Below are 16,638 nucleotides of genomic sequence, written 5' to 3' on the forward strand. Positions count from 1 at the left end.
GCAGAATGGCAGTTCACTTTAGTCTTGACTATGATATATGATAGATAGGATAGGATAGGACAGGACAGGAGTCTCAGGGTTGACTGTGATATTTTTTACTGTCGTAAATAAGAGTTGGTAAGGATGCTGAGAATGAAAAGGCAATCACAAATTTATAGAATGGAGTTGATTTTGTCTGGTTTTTAAGGCAGTTCTTACACATTTTCTTGATTCTGTAAACTTCACACAACCTCTTGAGCACAATATCAACTCACCTGTTTTTCTGCCAATATGGTTTGGTGTATTCAGTTTACATTAATTGTTAAACCATCCTTGCATTCCTGAAATAATCCCAACTTGGTCATGTAGAGTATCTGCTTCATATATTATTATATTTGATTTGTTAATACTTTATCTAAGGTTTTTTTCTATGTTCTTAAGAGAGATTGGTCTGTTTCTTTCCTTTCATGTAATGTTCTTGTCAAGAGTTGGTATCAAAGTTATGAAGGGCTTATAACATGCAGCCTTTTCTTTAAAAGTTTCAATTTAATTTTTTTAAGTATGTAGCCACTAGGGATGAACTCCTATTTTCTTGACTCCTGTTCTTCAGACTTACACACATCTCCACTGACCTTTCCTTTGTCAGAGGATAAGGGACCTCCTGGTAAGGTGGCTTATCCTTTCACCTGTTATCTGGAGTCCATCCCCCTCCATGAATTATTCCTTTTTCCCTCCTGGCACTTACCCTGTTCACAAGCGTGCTCCATTATTCCTGCTATTACTCTTGCCCTCCCTCAATGTTATCTTCCTTCCTTCCAGCGCCCTAGCTTTATCCTTCCTTTTTATGACCAAACAAGCCATTTTAAAGCATATTTCCTTTATTTCACCATGCAGTGATAAGTGTTTAAATACGGATAAACAGTACCTACAGTTTTTAATTTCATTTCACATCTTGAGAGAAAGAAATTGTATACACAGCAAAACTTCTTTAGACAATAATGTATACGCTGGCTCCAATTTTTTGCTAACTCTTCATTTTTCAACTCCCTGCAGTTTGGCTTCACCACCACCACCCCTTGCCAACACTGTCACTTTTTGGAAACAGCTTTTGCCAAGTTCACCAAATAATCTCATTATCATTGTGGATGGGCATTTTTCAGTCCTTATTTGACATTTGTATTTACTTAATTCCTTTAACTACTTCCTTCTGAAATTCATTTTCTCTCCTGATTTGTGACATTCCTGATTTTCTCTGTAACTCTCTGGCGGCTCCTTCTCAATCTGCTGTCCCTCCTTTGTCCTGTAAATGTTTTAAACCCCAGAGTTTGGCACAAGACTCCGTCATCTGATACTCTTTCTTGGTCAGCCCCATCTGTGCCTCTGATTTCAGTTATATCCAAATGATCTCCAGACCATATCTGTTCTTTCATTTCCCACTTTATTTTTTTCACCTGGATCTCCTAAAGGCTCCTCAAATTGCATAATCCAAATTAATTTTTCTTCTCTATTCAGTGTCTTAGTTAATTTCACCACTGTCCATCCAGATGACCAAGCCAGAAACTTGGAAGTCCTTTTGGACACATCATTTGGTCTGGATGTGCGTATCCAGCTGGTCAGCAGAGTTTGTTGAATTCCTCTCCTGCGTATTTGTCCTGTTCCTTCCATACCTACTTCTATTTGTTTGGTTCAGCCCCATATCTTTTCTTGCCTAGATTATTGTAACCAACTCTACCTTGAATTTCACTCTCTCCTGTTATCAGAGAGGTTCTCCAAAAAGTAACCCTTATCATATCTCTTAAATGTTGTTTCTCCATTATCACTCACCTCCTGCCAATCCCCACGGCAGTGGTCCTGGATTGTAGAATCATTGCTGGTCCTCAGGTGCTAGTTCCCACGCTTTGCCTCTGCTAGAGTGCCCTAAGCAGGTGACTCCTCTTTAAGAAGCTCTTCAGTCTTTGCCTTCCCTGGGAAATGTCTGAGTTGTGAGTGAGGTATCCACTGTCTGTGATGCCGCCTCCTTTAGTTGTCCCCTCCCTCCGTTTCTTTCCTTTCCCACCCCCAAGGCTGTGAGCTCCCTGAGAGCAGAAAGGGTGAGCAGGGTGAGTTTTCATTTAAAGATCTTGAAAACCAAGACTAGTACATGGTAGGTCCTCAATGCTTATTAAACTAAACAACATTACAGAAAATTTGGAAAATAGAGAATTGAGCAGGAAGAAAAAGCTCATCACCCATCTGTCTTTTTTTCATTAGCATGTTTATACTTTATTATAATAGATATTTACATGTAGTTTTGTTCACATTATATTCTTCTCTTTACATTAAATAAGGGTTTTCTCACTGTTGCTGCATAGTCCCCATAACAGTTTTTGATGTTTACACTGATTTGAGCAACCATTTTCCTGCACATAGTTTCCCCAATATGTGGAGTATTTCCCACATTTTAGAGTATCTCTTTCGAATAAATACAAAGAAATACTGCATCACATTCTGTTGTTTGCTGTCTGTCTTAATGCATGTATCCTTCTTAACTTTCGTAGAGAACCAGCAGCATGGCAAGGAGATAGCTTCATTTTATTCAGTGTACAATTAGATATTTTCCATTCCATTCATTCCACGTTAGAGATAAGTCATTAAAGGTGTCATAGATACAGTTCCATACCAGCTAGAGAGATTTCATTGTGCATTCAGCATTGCTTCAACTAGCTGTACTTTGAACCAGCATTCCTGAAAAACGAGAACTACTAATCTACTGGCCTCTTTGTTAATTATGTCCGTCTCTTTGTTTCAGGATGACTGTCTTAGGTCACTAACAAGATTTGCTGCAGCACATTGGACAGTGGCATCACTTTCAGTGGTGCAGGGACACTTTTGTAAACTCTTTGCATGTGAGTATTAATATATGTCCCATATGTTGTGGTAATTTTTCATCTTCTGTAGTTTTGTTTTTAGTGGTGAAACTTCCCTCCACCATGAAAGAAATATTTTGGTGATATTGTTCATCTTATATACAAGTTCTAGCTTATGAATTCATGTATAGCTTGCAAAAAAAATAAATTTAAACTAAATTATATGTATTTTTAAATAATTTAATACTAATGTTAACCTATAAAATATGCTCATTTATTTTTCTTTAAATATTTAGCATTGGTGCCTGTTTACAACTTCGGAGACCTTCCATGCATATTAGATATCGACATGTTTCATTTATTGGTGGGTATCTTGTAATTTGTGCTTGAAATTCTCTTTATCATACTGTATAATTTTATCTTAGACTTAATGAGTAATGTAGAGGCAGGCAGGAGGAATTGTCATCTATTCTTCTTACCATTTCTGAGTACAGTTCTTCTCTGAGGATCCTCAAAAAGAAAATGTTAAGGAATCCAGTTGAGAGACTTGACTTGGGTGTCTAATCCGAGCTCTCTTATTTTTGCTTTGTGACTGAGGTTAGTAATGTAACCTCTCTGTACTTTTTATTATAAAGAAGTAAAAATAACACTAGTAATGTAAGGGTTCCTGCCAACTCCTACTGTGTTTTGGGGCAGATACAGCCCTGTGGTCACACTACTTAGCGACAGACAGTCTCTTTGTGGGATTTACGGAAGACGTGATTTACGGAAGACGTGTCTCCTGAGCAAGTGCAGTCTGCGCCAGGACCCAGGACTGGCCAAGCAGTATGACTGAACCTCAGCCCCACTTCAATCGTATCCCCTTATGCAGGACACCGAGTGTACTACCGTGCACAGCAGCCCCAAATGCTGCCCCCTTAACCCCTTTGGGCATCAGATTCTGTGCCTTCAAGTTGGTTAGTATCTTCCTAATATGATTGTGTCAAAATTCAATATGATAATCAATGCAAAGAGCTTAAAGCAATATGTCCTTAGTGAATGTTAGCCATTCTTATTGTTCCCATTGCTCCTGGGAAAACCACCACCACTAACACCACCATATACGCATCAGGAGGCTAACGAAAGAGCTAGCCCTTTTTGTGTACCTGACTGCTTTCACGTTCATCTTCACTTAGTCCTTACATCCTTACTACTAAGGTATTGAAAACACATATATATTATCTCCAGTTTACCAACAGGGAAACTGAAGCTCAGAGTACTTGTCTGTAAGGCTCATAAGATGTTCTGGGATTCATATCTAGATCTTTGTGGATCCAAAACTCAGGCTTTTTCCACTGCTCATTATCTAGAAATATTTCAAGTGGTTTTTTTTTATTATTAACAATAAATTATAAATAGGGGAATCACTGGGTAAATGAAGTAATAATACTGATCAAGACCCCTCCAGCTTTAAGTTAAATTTTCTTTAGTCAATCCTAGTGGAATTCCTAACATGTGTACCAGTTAAGACCAAAGATTTCTTAAGGGGAGGGACTGAGCTCACAGAGGAATTACATTAAGAAAATGGAAACATGTTCAGCTGGGAAAGGGAAGGCGCTCTGTCTAACCCTCTGTATTTGGTATCTAGGTGGGCTTGGTGCTCGCCTTCCCTGCACTGCAGTGTCAGGATTTTTCAGGGATCAGCCTTGGCACTGGGGACCTTCACATCTTCCATCTGGTTACTATGGCACACATCGTACAGATCTTACTTACCTCGTGTACAGGTAACTCCTTTTGTCAGATTCTTGAAGGAAGTACTTGAGTTTTCTCAGTTTAAAAAAGAAGTACTAAAGGAAAAGGTTCTTGGATGAGAACAATATATAAATTATAGTTAGGTTACTTGTAGTAGTAAACAGTAAAATAAATGGTAAAAACTTGCTTATCCTCATGTGAAAAATTTTGAAACAACTTCCCTTCCGTTAAAGTCCTTTAGCAATGTGAATGTTTTTACTTACTTTTTATTTTATATGTTTAGTAATATCTAAGTACCGCAGACTGTTTAGCTGATTTCACTCACAGGTTGCTGCCTGGCACCTTGAGGCACGTTGGCTTCCTCTCCCTGAGGCTCACACCTGAGGGATTAAAGTTCAGTGTGTTTTGTGAGAGTATTTTTATATTACATTTGAGTGTGTAAATATATTTGAGTGCTTAAAGATACGGTCATCAGTCCACTTAGTGGGCAAAGTGCAGAGTACTAATACTGCCTTATCTTTCAGAAGAGAATGGCATGGATCAAGAAAATGCTGCTGGAGAGGAAGAACTAGCAGTTCTTGCTTTGTATAAGACAATTCACCAGTGTACAGGAAGGTAAGAGCACAATCTCTACATGATGGGCAGGTCCCCGACATTAGGAAGTGACAGCAGGAAAAAGGACTTCATTGGTTAAGTAAGGGAAATTGCTGCCTGTTAACATGTTTAAAAAAGAAGATGGAGGAGTGATCTGCAGGACTGCTGAACTTTTAATATGCTAACATGATTGGGAATCTCAGAGAGGAGTGATGTGCAGCACTTCCCACGTTTATTTGGCCACAGAATCCTTTTGTCTCGGAGGATCTGGCATGGACTAGTGGAAACATGGAACTTGCTTTAGAAAGTGCTATTCTGGAACATATGTTGTCTCACTAGGAATTTGAAAATGCAAATTAAATTGATATAATACATTTTTAAGGTGATATCCAGAACTGGCAGGAGTACAGTGACATTCTTAGAATCTCACATATTGTTGCGGTCATTGTGATTGGTTACAACAGTTTCACTTAGCTTTTTAACAGTATATGTCAAGAACTATAATGTTTGTTCTTTGAGTGTTATTTCTGAGAACCCACACTAACAAAATAATCCAACATATGGAAAAATCTATATATATACATCTATAAAGACGTACACTAAGATTATTTATATTCACAAAGAATTTAAAACAATGTGTTTACCTGCAGGGGAGGAATTTAGTGTAGGTTATGATTGATATTATCCAGAATATCAAAATTCCAATAAAAATTATGGCTTATAGTGTTCTGAAAAACATGTTAATTTTAAATCTCATACATAACAATTACAGCTATGTAAGACAGATGAACATGAAAATAGCTTGCCAGAATAATACCTGCTGATAAAAGGTTGTAGGGTAGTGGGTAGTTTTTTTATTTTCCAAGTTTTCACTCTATGTAGCTATATTACTTTTATAAATTTTAATAACAGCATTGGAGGCTGTATCACCAAATATACCTGACATCCTGTGATAGGGCTACCCACTTCTTTTAAGCCTGTGTGCCATCAATTTCAAAAAACAGTTTTCTGTTTTCATGCTGTACTATAACTAGAATCTTTTCTTATTAGATTTCCCAGATATCAATTTTCTCTTTTTTAGTGCCTTGAAAGAAATACCCTCCGGTTGGCATCTGTGGAGAAATGTCAGAGCTGGAGTCATGCCTTTCCTGAGGTGTTCTGCATTGTTTTTCCATTACTTAAATGGAGTTCCTTCTCCATCTGAAACTCAAGGTAATTTCTAATTTCTTTCAAAATATAGGAGATACTTCACTTCAGCAATTTAAGAATTAAAGTGACTTGTAAAAATGAAAACTGGTTAAAAGTTTAGAAAACAGCTAGTTGACTACAGTGATGTACATAATTATAGAATTAAAATGCATATTTATGTTATGTATCTGATTTTATTTGGCTCTCAGTAAATGTAGTGTTTTTATATATGTACAAAAATGTTCTGCTTTCAGATGTTAAAAATGTTCAGTTATTCATAAACTGGGTTCTTCAGATTTGAAAAAGTGAATTGTGTCATTTTCTGTGGAAGCCTTCCATGTGCCATCTTAGTAACTTCCTATAAGTTATATACCTAGCAAAACTGAACTCTTTCATCTTGAGTTTTTGGGGTTTTGTTTGTTTGTTTGTTTGTTTGTTTTAAGCGCTGCTATTGCTTGCTCTCATATAGAATCTACTCTTAGTTGTTAAATGCATTACTCTTTTCTTCTCTATTTGCAGCTTCTGAAACGAGCCATTTTGAACATTTATGTAACTATCTTTCCCTGCCAAACAACCTCATTTGCCTTTTTCAAGAAAATAAGGAGATAATGAAATTACTGATTGAAAGGTAATGATTATGTACTTTGCTTTATATTGGAATATATGTATGTATGGAAACAAACCAGTTTATCACATATTTTACAAAATTCTCAGATAATAAACCTGGCAGAATTCAATCCATGCGATTCAAGCTGTAATGATTGGGTCTTCTTAGTTAAGGATTTACCTTTATGGTAAGATTTTTACCAAGCTAGTGAATAGCATGAGCAGATTTGCCTGGAAGGGGAGTAGTGGTAGAAATGTTTATTTTCTCATATTAACTTACTTGTTAAGGGCTATGTTTTGTGGATTTTGGAAGTTTTGGAAAGAAACCTTAAGGATTATCTAGTCCAGTACCTTCACTTTATATTTGAGAAAATTGAAGTCTAGAGATACATGCGTGGCCAATAAACACATAAAATATGCTCATCATCACTAGTCACCAGGGAAATGCAAATAAAAATCACGAGATACCACTTCACATACATTAGAATTGCTATAATGAAAAAGGCAGGCAATAATAACATATTGGTGAGTATGTCAAGAAATTGGAATCCATGTACATTGCCGGTAGGAATAGAAAATGGTACGGCTGCTCTTGAAAGCAATGTGGCAGTTAAACAGAGAATTACTGTATGTTCTAGTTGTTTCACTTCTTGATGTGTATTACAAAAGAATTGAAAGCAGGAATGCATAGAATTTTGTTCATAGCAGCATTGTTCACAGTAACCAAAAGGCGGAAACAACCCAAATGTTCATAAACGGATGAATGGATAAATAAAATGTGTTATATACCTGCAGTGGAGTATTATTCAGCCTTAAAAAGGAAGGAAATTCTGACACATGCTACAGTGTGAATGAATCTCAAAGGCAGGCTAAGTGAAGTAAGCCAGTCACAAAAGAACAAATACTGTGTTTCTACTTATAGGAGATACCTAGAATAGTCAGATTCATAGAGATGGAAAATAGAAATGTGGTTGCCAGGGGCTGGTGGAGTGGGGAGAAAGAATGGGTTAGTGTTTAACAAGAACAGAATTTCATTTGGGAAAGGTGAAAAAGTTCTGGAGACAGAGGTGGTGATGGTTGCCTAACAGTGTCCGTATACTTAATGCCACTGAACTCTGTACACTTAAAAATGGTTTAAATGGTTAATTTTATGTTATGTATATTTTACCACAATAAAGAATATTTTTTATATGACTGTTCTAGGCTAGACTATAAGAGCTCATTAATTCAGATTGGTTTTTCCAGAGGGTCCAAATTAATGTGGTAATAGTATATGTAGCCACAAATTTTAATGTATTGAGCCTCTTGCTTTTAGAAAATCAAAGTTCATATAAAGTCTTCTTATTTTAAAAGTTACAGGCAAAAATACAGTATATCTCCAAGCTTCTTTTGATGAGGTAAATAAATATAATAAGCCAAGAAGATTGTTTTTCTCTTGGTAGATTTAGAGAGGAAAATATTTTAGTTCTAGTCCTTCAAAAGTAAAAATGTGGTTTTTTTTCCCCCATTTACATTAAAGTTGGTGTCATAACACTGAAGTTAAAAGATACCTGGAAGGTGAAAGAGATGCTGTAAGGTAAGTTAAAGATTGTCAGAGACTTGGCTGGGGGAAGGAGGTGGGGAGGAGGCAGGATGTAAGTGCTGTGTTCCTCCCAAGCCTTCAGTTATCCCAAGAGGTAGGACATCTTGCCTTCATAATTTTTTCTTGTTAGTCTAATGATAGTAGTTTGTAAGAGAATCAGAATTATGAGCATAAATATAGAGCATTATCTTGGCAGAGAAAGCAAATAACAATTATTTATACTTTGGAATGTTTACTTTAAACAAATATAGCTCTTTTTCTTAAATTGTTCTTAGCTCTATCTTTTTTCTTTTATAATAGGAAACTTAATACTATCCAAAAGTATAAAGAATAGTATAGTAAGGTTCCACATACCTATCATTTAGCTTCAGTAATTATCAACTCATGGCCAGTCATTTTTTTTTATCTTTTTTTTATTCCTTTTGACATTAGCTCTGTTGTGATTCTGTGATAAAGTATGCTATACCAGCTGATAACAGAAGTAGTTCATTGTTAATATCACTTTGGTTTTGCTAAATACTTCATAAAAATCAGAGGGCTACAGATTATCTGTTCTAATTCTTTGATTTTTATACATATCCTGTCCCAAATTTAGAAATAACACCCGATAGGGTTGAACCATATGTAATTCCAGTTCTTATAAGTCAGAAATGGTTGACTATCACCCATTTCATATGTCAGCCCTGAAGTCTGAAAACTACATGGAGCACTAGTTCACAGCCTGAAGAATACATCAGAATAACTTTGGGAACTTTTAAATAATACTCAGGCTCCTACATGCCAAATCTAATTTCTCTAAAATTGGGCTCCTAATGTATATAGCCCCCAACTCCAAAATTTCCCCCATGTGATTCTGGTTTAAGAACTGCTGTCTGAGTAACTCCCCCCTTGGTTTTAGTTTACTCCTGTCTCTATAATAGGTGAAGTTGGGAAAGGTTGCACCACTTCGCCCAGGTTGGTCAGGTGTGGGCTCTGAGAAATGGTCCTCAAATACCAGTTGAATTTGGATCTGAATTGTGTCTGAATTAATTTGTCACAGAATCTCCATTGCCTAGTATCTCTAATTGAAAGAAAATCTTATGTGTTCTACTGTTCTCTCCCCCAACTCATTTCTGCCTTTAGATCATCCCTAATAAGCATATCTCCCCTGTCCTCTCTATGCCAAGTTCTGTGGTTGGGATGTCTCATTAGTGTGTTGTTATGATAGAAGCCCAGGCATGAATATCCTCCTCTGCCCCTCCCCTTCATCCCAAAGCTACCAAATTCTCACTTAATGGAGCAGGTACTAAGTTCAGTCTACTCTCCTGATAACTTATTCTGAGCTCTTCGAGTGAAAATGTGAACCCTAACGCTTTCGTATTAACTGGTTTTTTGGTGTGGTTTTTGTTTTGTTTAGCTATCCAAGAGAATCTAACAAACTGATAGACCTTCCAGAGGATTATAGCAGTCTCATTAATCAAGCATCTCATTTCTCGTAAGTTTTGATTTTAGCTTATTGAGCAGTTCCTATCACTAGAAACACTTCTTTCCCTACATAGAATTTGAAGGATTTGTTGTTCTCCTTTGGTGGGTAGGGATATCATAAAATCAATACTACTTTATACTACCTAACTTGTAAAAGCGTCATTCCACCATGTTTCAGAATAAGACATAAGAAAGGGGTTAATGGGAGGCAAGTTTGATTCATTAGAGGTTATTGCTTATCTAAACAATTTGCACTTTAAATGACACATTAACTACAAATGCTTATATTCCTAAGCAATATATATTATTATTTTGCATATGTTGTTATTATTTTAAGCTTTAAAATAGCATTGCACATATTCTACAGCTTTTTTTCACTCAGCATTGTTTGTAAGATTTATTTAGACATTTGGCATATGTAATTTTTAATTCATCAGTTTTTCACTGTTGTATAGTATTCCATTATGTGACAGTAGCAGAATTTACATATTTTTTTCTCCTCTTGATAATTTTATTTCTCTTTCTCTTTTCTCTGATTGTTGTTTGAGTGTTTCCAGTACATGATGTTTGTGTGTATGTGTGAGATGTTCCCTGTTCTAGAAATAAATTTTCCTGGGCCATAGTCTTGTATGCATTTTCACCTCTACTGGATATTGCAGAATTTCTTTCCAGGGTGATTCTACCAATATCAGCTCTTTAGCCACTCCTCTAGAGCCTTGACTTGTGCTTTTTTTATCCCATGGAGGTGCCCCAAATCAGGTGGTGATAAAAGCAGAGCCCCAACTCTGTGCCTTGTGTGTGGAGCCCTGCTCTGCTCCCAGAGCTACTGCTGCCAGACAGAACTGGAAGGCGAGGACGTAGGAGCGTGCACAGCTCACACCTACTCCTGTGGTTCTGGGGTGGGCATCTTCCTGAGGTAAGGCCCTGGAAGGAGCTTTCTAACTCTGGATCTGCCACAGTATATGCCTGTTGAGTGGTGGCACAAGAAACTACTACATTGCAGAGAATTTGAGGCTGCTGTTTAATTCGTTCATGGAAAATAAGGAGCTTTGTCTCCACACATCTCCTATTTGGCTCATGCTAACTCTTTCCTGGTTCCTCCATTTTCATTTCCATCCCCATGACAATTCTGTTCTTCTTTCTTTATGCCTCATTCTCATGTGAAACTTCCAGCTGTCCTTGATTTTCTACCCAGGCATAGTCAGAATTACCCCTTTTGTTGCATCCTCATAGTTTTGGATTCATACATACCACAGGTTGATGTATATAATTGTGTATATTCAACAACATACAACAAATACTTATTAGTGACTGCTGTCTACTGGGAGTTGAGAATGCAGTATTCCACAAAGCAGACGAAAATCTCTGCCTTCGTGGAGCTCTAGGGAGGGAGATAGAAAATAAAATAAGAATTTAGAAAGTGATCCATGCAGAGGAGAAAAAAATAAAACAGGGAGGAGAATGTGAAATGGCAAGAGGGGAGTTAAATTTCAGATAAGGAACCAAGGAAAGTTCCTGGGAAGGTAACTTTTGAATAAAGACCTGAGGAAGTGGGGAGAACATTCTAGGCAGGGAGGAGCAAGTGAGGAATTGCTGAGGAGTGTGCCTGTGTTCAAGAAACAGCAAGGACAGAATTCATCAAACTTTCCTCTAAAAATGGATACATTTTATTTAAAAATTACACCTCAATAAAATTTATTTTAAGAAAGAAAAGAAACAGCAAGGAGGCTGATGCCTGCTGGAGTAGTGAGCACAAGGGTGAGAATCGTGGGCCTGGTGTGTCCTGGTGATGTCTTTGAGTGATGGACGTCATCACAAGGGCTGAAGGAGGGAAGTGACGTGAGTCTGGGTTCCTCTAGGTTTTAGATCATATCCACATCTTAGTCATCTTAGTATCCCCCAGTGCCTAACAATTTCTTGTGTAATGGGGTACGATAGGTTCTTAATAAATGTTGAATTGAGCTGAATTAGTAACACCAGGAAGTCCAGCAAACCTCTCAAAGAGATCAGGAGACACATTATTAAATAGTCCTTAAGAGAAATGTAAAGTAGCATTTTACCTTGTCCAGCTTATTTCAGAATTCTTTTGGTCATATAGAGCGTTGCTTTGTGTTTTAGGTCAACCTAATTCATAATGTTTGTGTACTATATTTTTATTGAGTAATTTCCTCATGATAGTGGTTAATGTATCAGTAACTATTTTATGTTTAGAAGTTAACTTTCTTTCTCACACTTAATTTTTTAAATGCCACTGTTATATGAGCCATCAAATCCTAATCCTAAATACTCTTCCCCCTCCCCATATTGACTTATAGTACAGTCATTACTGATTACAATACAATCCTTTTAGTTATGTTTAAAACTTAGGCAGATGTATTGATGCTTTTTCAGGTGTCTCTGCTATAAATGCTGTTGCTTCTCTTCTGGTTTTGTTTATATTTATTTATTGAAGTATAGTTGATTTACAATACTGCATTAGTTTCAGGTATACGTTATAGTGATTCAGGGAGTTTTTTGTTTTGTTTTTTTGCAGATTATGTTTCATCATAGGTTATTAGAAATTACTGGGTATAATTCACTGTGCTATACAGTAAATCCTTGTTGCTTGTCTATTTTATGTATAGTAGTTTGTATCTGTTAATGCCACACTCCTAATGGTTTTGTTTATTTTTTATATGACCATTTGGAACTGAATCCAAACCTTGTTTACTCATGTATAAACGGTCTCTCTACAGAGTACGGGAATGTCAAGTGCTATTTTTAGCTGGCAAAACCAAAGGCTGTTTTTATTCTCCTCCTTATCTTGATGACTATGGGGAGACTGACCAGGGACTCAGGTAAGGCCCGTCCTGGGGGTCTGGGCTGGCTGACTCTGGGCCTCTAGAGCCTTCAGCACAAGGTGAACAGGATGAGCCTTGTGGCCCTGAGGCCTGCCCGCTAATCTTACCCAGGAGGTTAGCACTGGTGGCTGTTGTCTGAACTCTTCCAAGGAGGCCACCCTGGCTGTCTGGTTTGGCATTCCCATTCCCAGCCCTCAGAATGTCATTAGGGCTGTCAGGATAGAAAGGGGAAAGAATGGGACAGAGTGCACTTTTTTCCATTTCTCACTCCAGAGAACTGTTTGAATTGCCCTGTGGCATCCACAGCAACAGAGCACTGCAGGGATAGCGCCTTGTAACTTGTGCATCTTTGCGTGGGAGACCTGGTGTTCTTCGAGGGATGTAAAAGAGCAAATCTTAATTGATAGGAGATACGCTTATAAGAATCTGAGGGACAAAAATTTAGAACATATAGAGCAGAGCAATACAACAGTAATTGAGGCTTAATCGCTTCTTTTCTGGTAGATTCTATCACATAAAAAGCAGAATGCTAACAGCAGTTCCCTCAAGCACTATTTAAGAACTTTCAGACTATTTCTTTTTGCCCAAAGTGGATGAAAGTCTTAACCTAGATATAACTCTCCAGCCTTGGAGAATGGAAGTTGAAGGCCCAGAAACCAAGGCAAGATAAGTACATGGGCTCCCCAGGCTCTTGACTGCAAGGTTATGGGCATGTGCCCCTGTTGATGGTTCTTCCCTTTACTCTGAGAAGTGTGGGCTCTTAGGAGGAGGAGCCCTGGCCAGAGGGTGAGAGGCCTGGTGCCCTGAACCGAGAGCCAAGGCCCCAGGCATGTGAGCTCATCAATACCTGTACTTTGGTTAAATTAGACCCCGAAATTATTCACTTTGACTGATTTGCTTAGACTTTGTGGCTGAAAGACAGTACTTGGCAAAGCATTTTTTACCCCTGTAATTCTTCCATCCTTTCCCCTGCCCCCTCCCTGTTTTACATTTTGCCAACCAAAATGGACAATGAATGGGTAGTTTTAGCATATCAACCTAGATCCTCCAGCTCAACCCAGCTCCCATTCTCTCACCCCAGTCTAAGGGTAGCTTGTATTCATTTTCCTCTTCTTTTCAGCACTTAATTCCCTTTCAGCTGCTGCTAGCAAACCTTCAAAGCTGACATATTAATAGTCAAAGACGCCTGCCAAAGAGAAATTTTGCGGAGGATCTAAAACCAATAAATTGTAACTTTTCCTAAATCAGGAAAGGTTGGAATATAATAGATGAATAAACCAAATGCATCCTGAGTGACATGTGTCTTCTTTCTAGACGGGGAAATCCTTTACATTTGTGCAGAGAGCGGTTTAAGAAGATCCAGAAGCTCTGGCACCAGCACAGTATCACAGAGGAAATTGGACATGCCCAGGAAGCAAATCAGACACTCGTTGGCATTGACTGGCAGCATTTATAATTACTTCACTACCAAAAACATAACTTGGAGTTTTGTAACCCAGTTGGCTTTTCAAGAAAGAAAATAGGAAATAGGTTCTACTGAATTTGAAAATAAATTCTTTACTTAAGCCTTTCTCCCAGTTTTATTTTTAGTTTCTGGCTCCAGGGACTGATGAAAATCATCTTTTGTCAGCAGATTTTCTTGCATCGTTTGCTGTGTCCCTCAAATGTAACTTCTTGAGTTTTAGAATCCAGCAAGGACCTTCTTTTCCTGCTCTGGACACAGCCTCTTTGTGGGCATCTGACTGCATTTGACTGTTCCCAGTAGTCTGAGCCGTGTCATATTACTGAGCACATGGAATTCCAGGCCTGAAGCTGATTCAACAGTGGCAGGAAACAAAGTCTCTGGTCTTTTGGGGTCATACTTCCTGGTCCCTCTCAGTGACTCTCCACATTGGGACTGGGTTCTTGTCCCTGCAGCTGACAGGACCCTACCTCTAAGAAAGCAGTGGATTTTGAAAGTGGCATTCCCTTGTCTCCACTGGCTGTGAAGGGGTTGTAGGCGCTGGTGCCAGAAGAGCCTGTGGGAAGAAGGGGAAGAGGTGATAACTTTGTATACTGGGTGATTTTCAGGGCTGTAGAAGGTTGGGTTGTTTTTCCTCTTTTTTTTTTTCTGGACAAGACTTTGGGCTTTGAGGGGAAAAAAACAACTCACTTTAAAGGGCTTTTTGAAAACTTAAGAGTATCCTAATTTTTCAGACGATATATTCTCTTATTTCTAAGACTATGTTGAGAGAGTGTATGCATCTAAAATCGAACACTAGCAAAAAAAAAAAAAAAAAAAGAGAACTCAGTGTTTTAAAGTTCCCTCACCCCGACCCCTTCTAGCATTTCCTGAAGTAGATGAATTGCTATTTACCTGCTGGCTCACTTAGGATATTCCTGGGGTAGCCTGTGCGCCCAGGCTTTTTATTATTTTTAAACATTATTGTTCTTACTAAGAGGTGCCTTCCTAGAATGATAGCCGCTTAGTAAAATAGTTTATAACCATGACATACTACACCCTACTCTCATGTGATACACAGGTGCTGAGAGCTTGGGTACAAGGAAAGTGATGGCAGATTTGGTGGAGGTATAAATCCGGAGTGTCTCTGAGGTGAGGCTAAGGGACAAATGAATAATAAGAGGCTCTTGGATTTTTTTTTTTAGCCAATGCAAGTAACACTTTCACTCAGTTTTCTTTGAACTGCCTCTGAAAGTTCTGTCCTGCTCAGCTTTGCATGCTCCACACAGTACACCCAGGAGGAAGCTCAGAAATCCAGACTTTCAGCTAAATTAAGTGGGGATGCCGAAGCCACACTCCCTGCTTCCTCTCCAGGGTGATGTGTGAAGAACCCCCTTCTCTGAAAGGATGACCTTCATCTTTCTTGCCTGGGACTGACTCATTCAACTGAGAGGAGGCGCTTCTCACCCAACAGGAAGAAAACCCACAGTAGAACGCAGAGCTCGCCTCCTTTTTCTGGCCTATCTTCCATTCATAAGATCCAGGGGTGTGGCTGGCATCATGATTTTAGTTTATTTTGGCCTCTGTCACATCCCTATTCCCTCAGCTTTTAAGTCCAGCCTCTTGGCTTTTCTCCAGATGTTCACCAAGCTTAAATTTAGAATGATAAGACCAGTTTTCTCCCTCTATAGATGGATTATAAACATCTTCAGCAAATCATAACAACACTTCAGCTTTGAAGACTGACTTCATAGAAGCCTGTTGTTAGCAGAGGGTGGCCCTGAATTCCATTCTCTGAGAATGTCGGAGAGTCTGAGAGAAGATGAATTTACATGAAATAGCAACACATGCACCCTTTTATTTTCTGGTGTGTGTATCATTAAGCTAATTGTCTTCCCTACCTAAAGAATCATCTTAGTCTTATGATTTGTTCCGCATGTATTATGTTTATTGTAGAAATGTTTATATAATGCTCTCCATATCAGGGAAAATCATATCTGTTTAATAAGTTGGCTATAACTTTAATATCTGTGGACAACTTGTAAAATTTGGAATGTATCATATGTAAAAAGTTTAAAGATATCCAAATAAATGCTACAGGTGTTGGCATTACTTTGTGTCTGCTTACATTTTCTTTCTGTTTTGTTTCACACAGTTAAATGCCATATAAATGTTCCCTGTGTCACCTTACTCCAAAGAAAGTGGGACATCTGTATTAGCTTGAAATTTAAGATGCTTATATTATTAGTGTCAACCATGGCCGTTAGCCAAAACATCTTGACCTTCCAAAGAAAGCTTGATCATCATCTCAGCTGATTAAGTTTCATATTCATTGACTATGACAGCTTAATGACCTTTCTGAACCAC

At 38.1% G+C, this 16,638-nt stretch overlaps 1 protein-coding gene across 5 annotated transcripts in view; it reads left to right on the forward strand.

The window, feature by feature from the left end:
* The window catches only part of UBR2 (ubiquitin protein ligase E3 component n-recognin 2), a 96,208-nt gene extending 79,825 nt beyond the window's left edge, over nt 1-16,383 (forward strand). For 4 of the 5 annotated variants that reach the window (XM_032463086.1, XM_032463085.1, XM_032463087.1 and 1 more), the window contains 11 exons: nt 2,768-2,864; nt 3,122-3,189; nt 4,453-4,588; nt 5,081-5,171; nt 6,232-6,362; nt 6,858-6,966; nt 8,464-8,520; nt 9,923-10,000; nt 10,736-10,906; nt 12,726-12,827; nt 14,145-16,383. In XM_032463086.1, coding sequence (XP_032318977.1) covers nt 2,768-2,864; nt 3,122-3,189; nt 4,453-4,588; nt 5,081-5,171; nt 6,232-6,362; nt 6,858-6,966; nt 8,464-8,520; nt 9,923-10,000; nt 10,736-10,906; nt 12,726-12,827; nt 14,145-14,286 — 1,182 coding nt within the window. In that variant the 3' untranslated portion in view covers nt 14,287-16,383. The remainder of the gene's footprint in view (nt 1-2,767; nt 2,865-3,121; nt 3,190-4,452; nt 4,589-5,080; nt 5,172-6,231; nt 6,363-6,857; nt 6,967-8,463; nt 8,521-9,922; nt 10,001-10,735; nt 10,907-12,725; nt 12,828-14,144) is intronic. The other variant, XM_032463088.1, reaches the window with a different exon arrangement.
* The last annotated feature ends 255 nt before the right edge of the window (nt 16,384-16,638 follow it).

Source organism: Camelus ferus, chromosome 20 (assembly GCF_009834535.1).
Source record: "Camelus ferus isolate YT-003-E chromosome 20, BCGSAC_Cfer_1.0, whole genome shotgun sequence".
NCBI classification, from domain to species: domain Eukaryota; kingdom Metazoa; phylum Chordata; class Mammalia; order Artiodactyla; family Camelidae; genus Camelus; species Camelus ferus.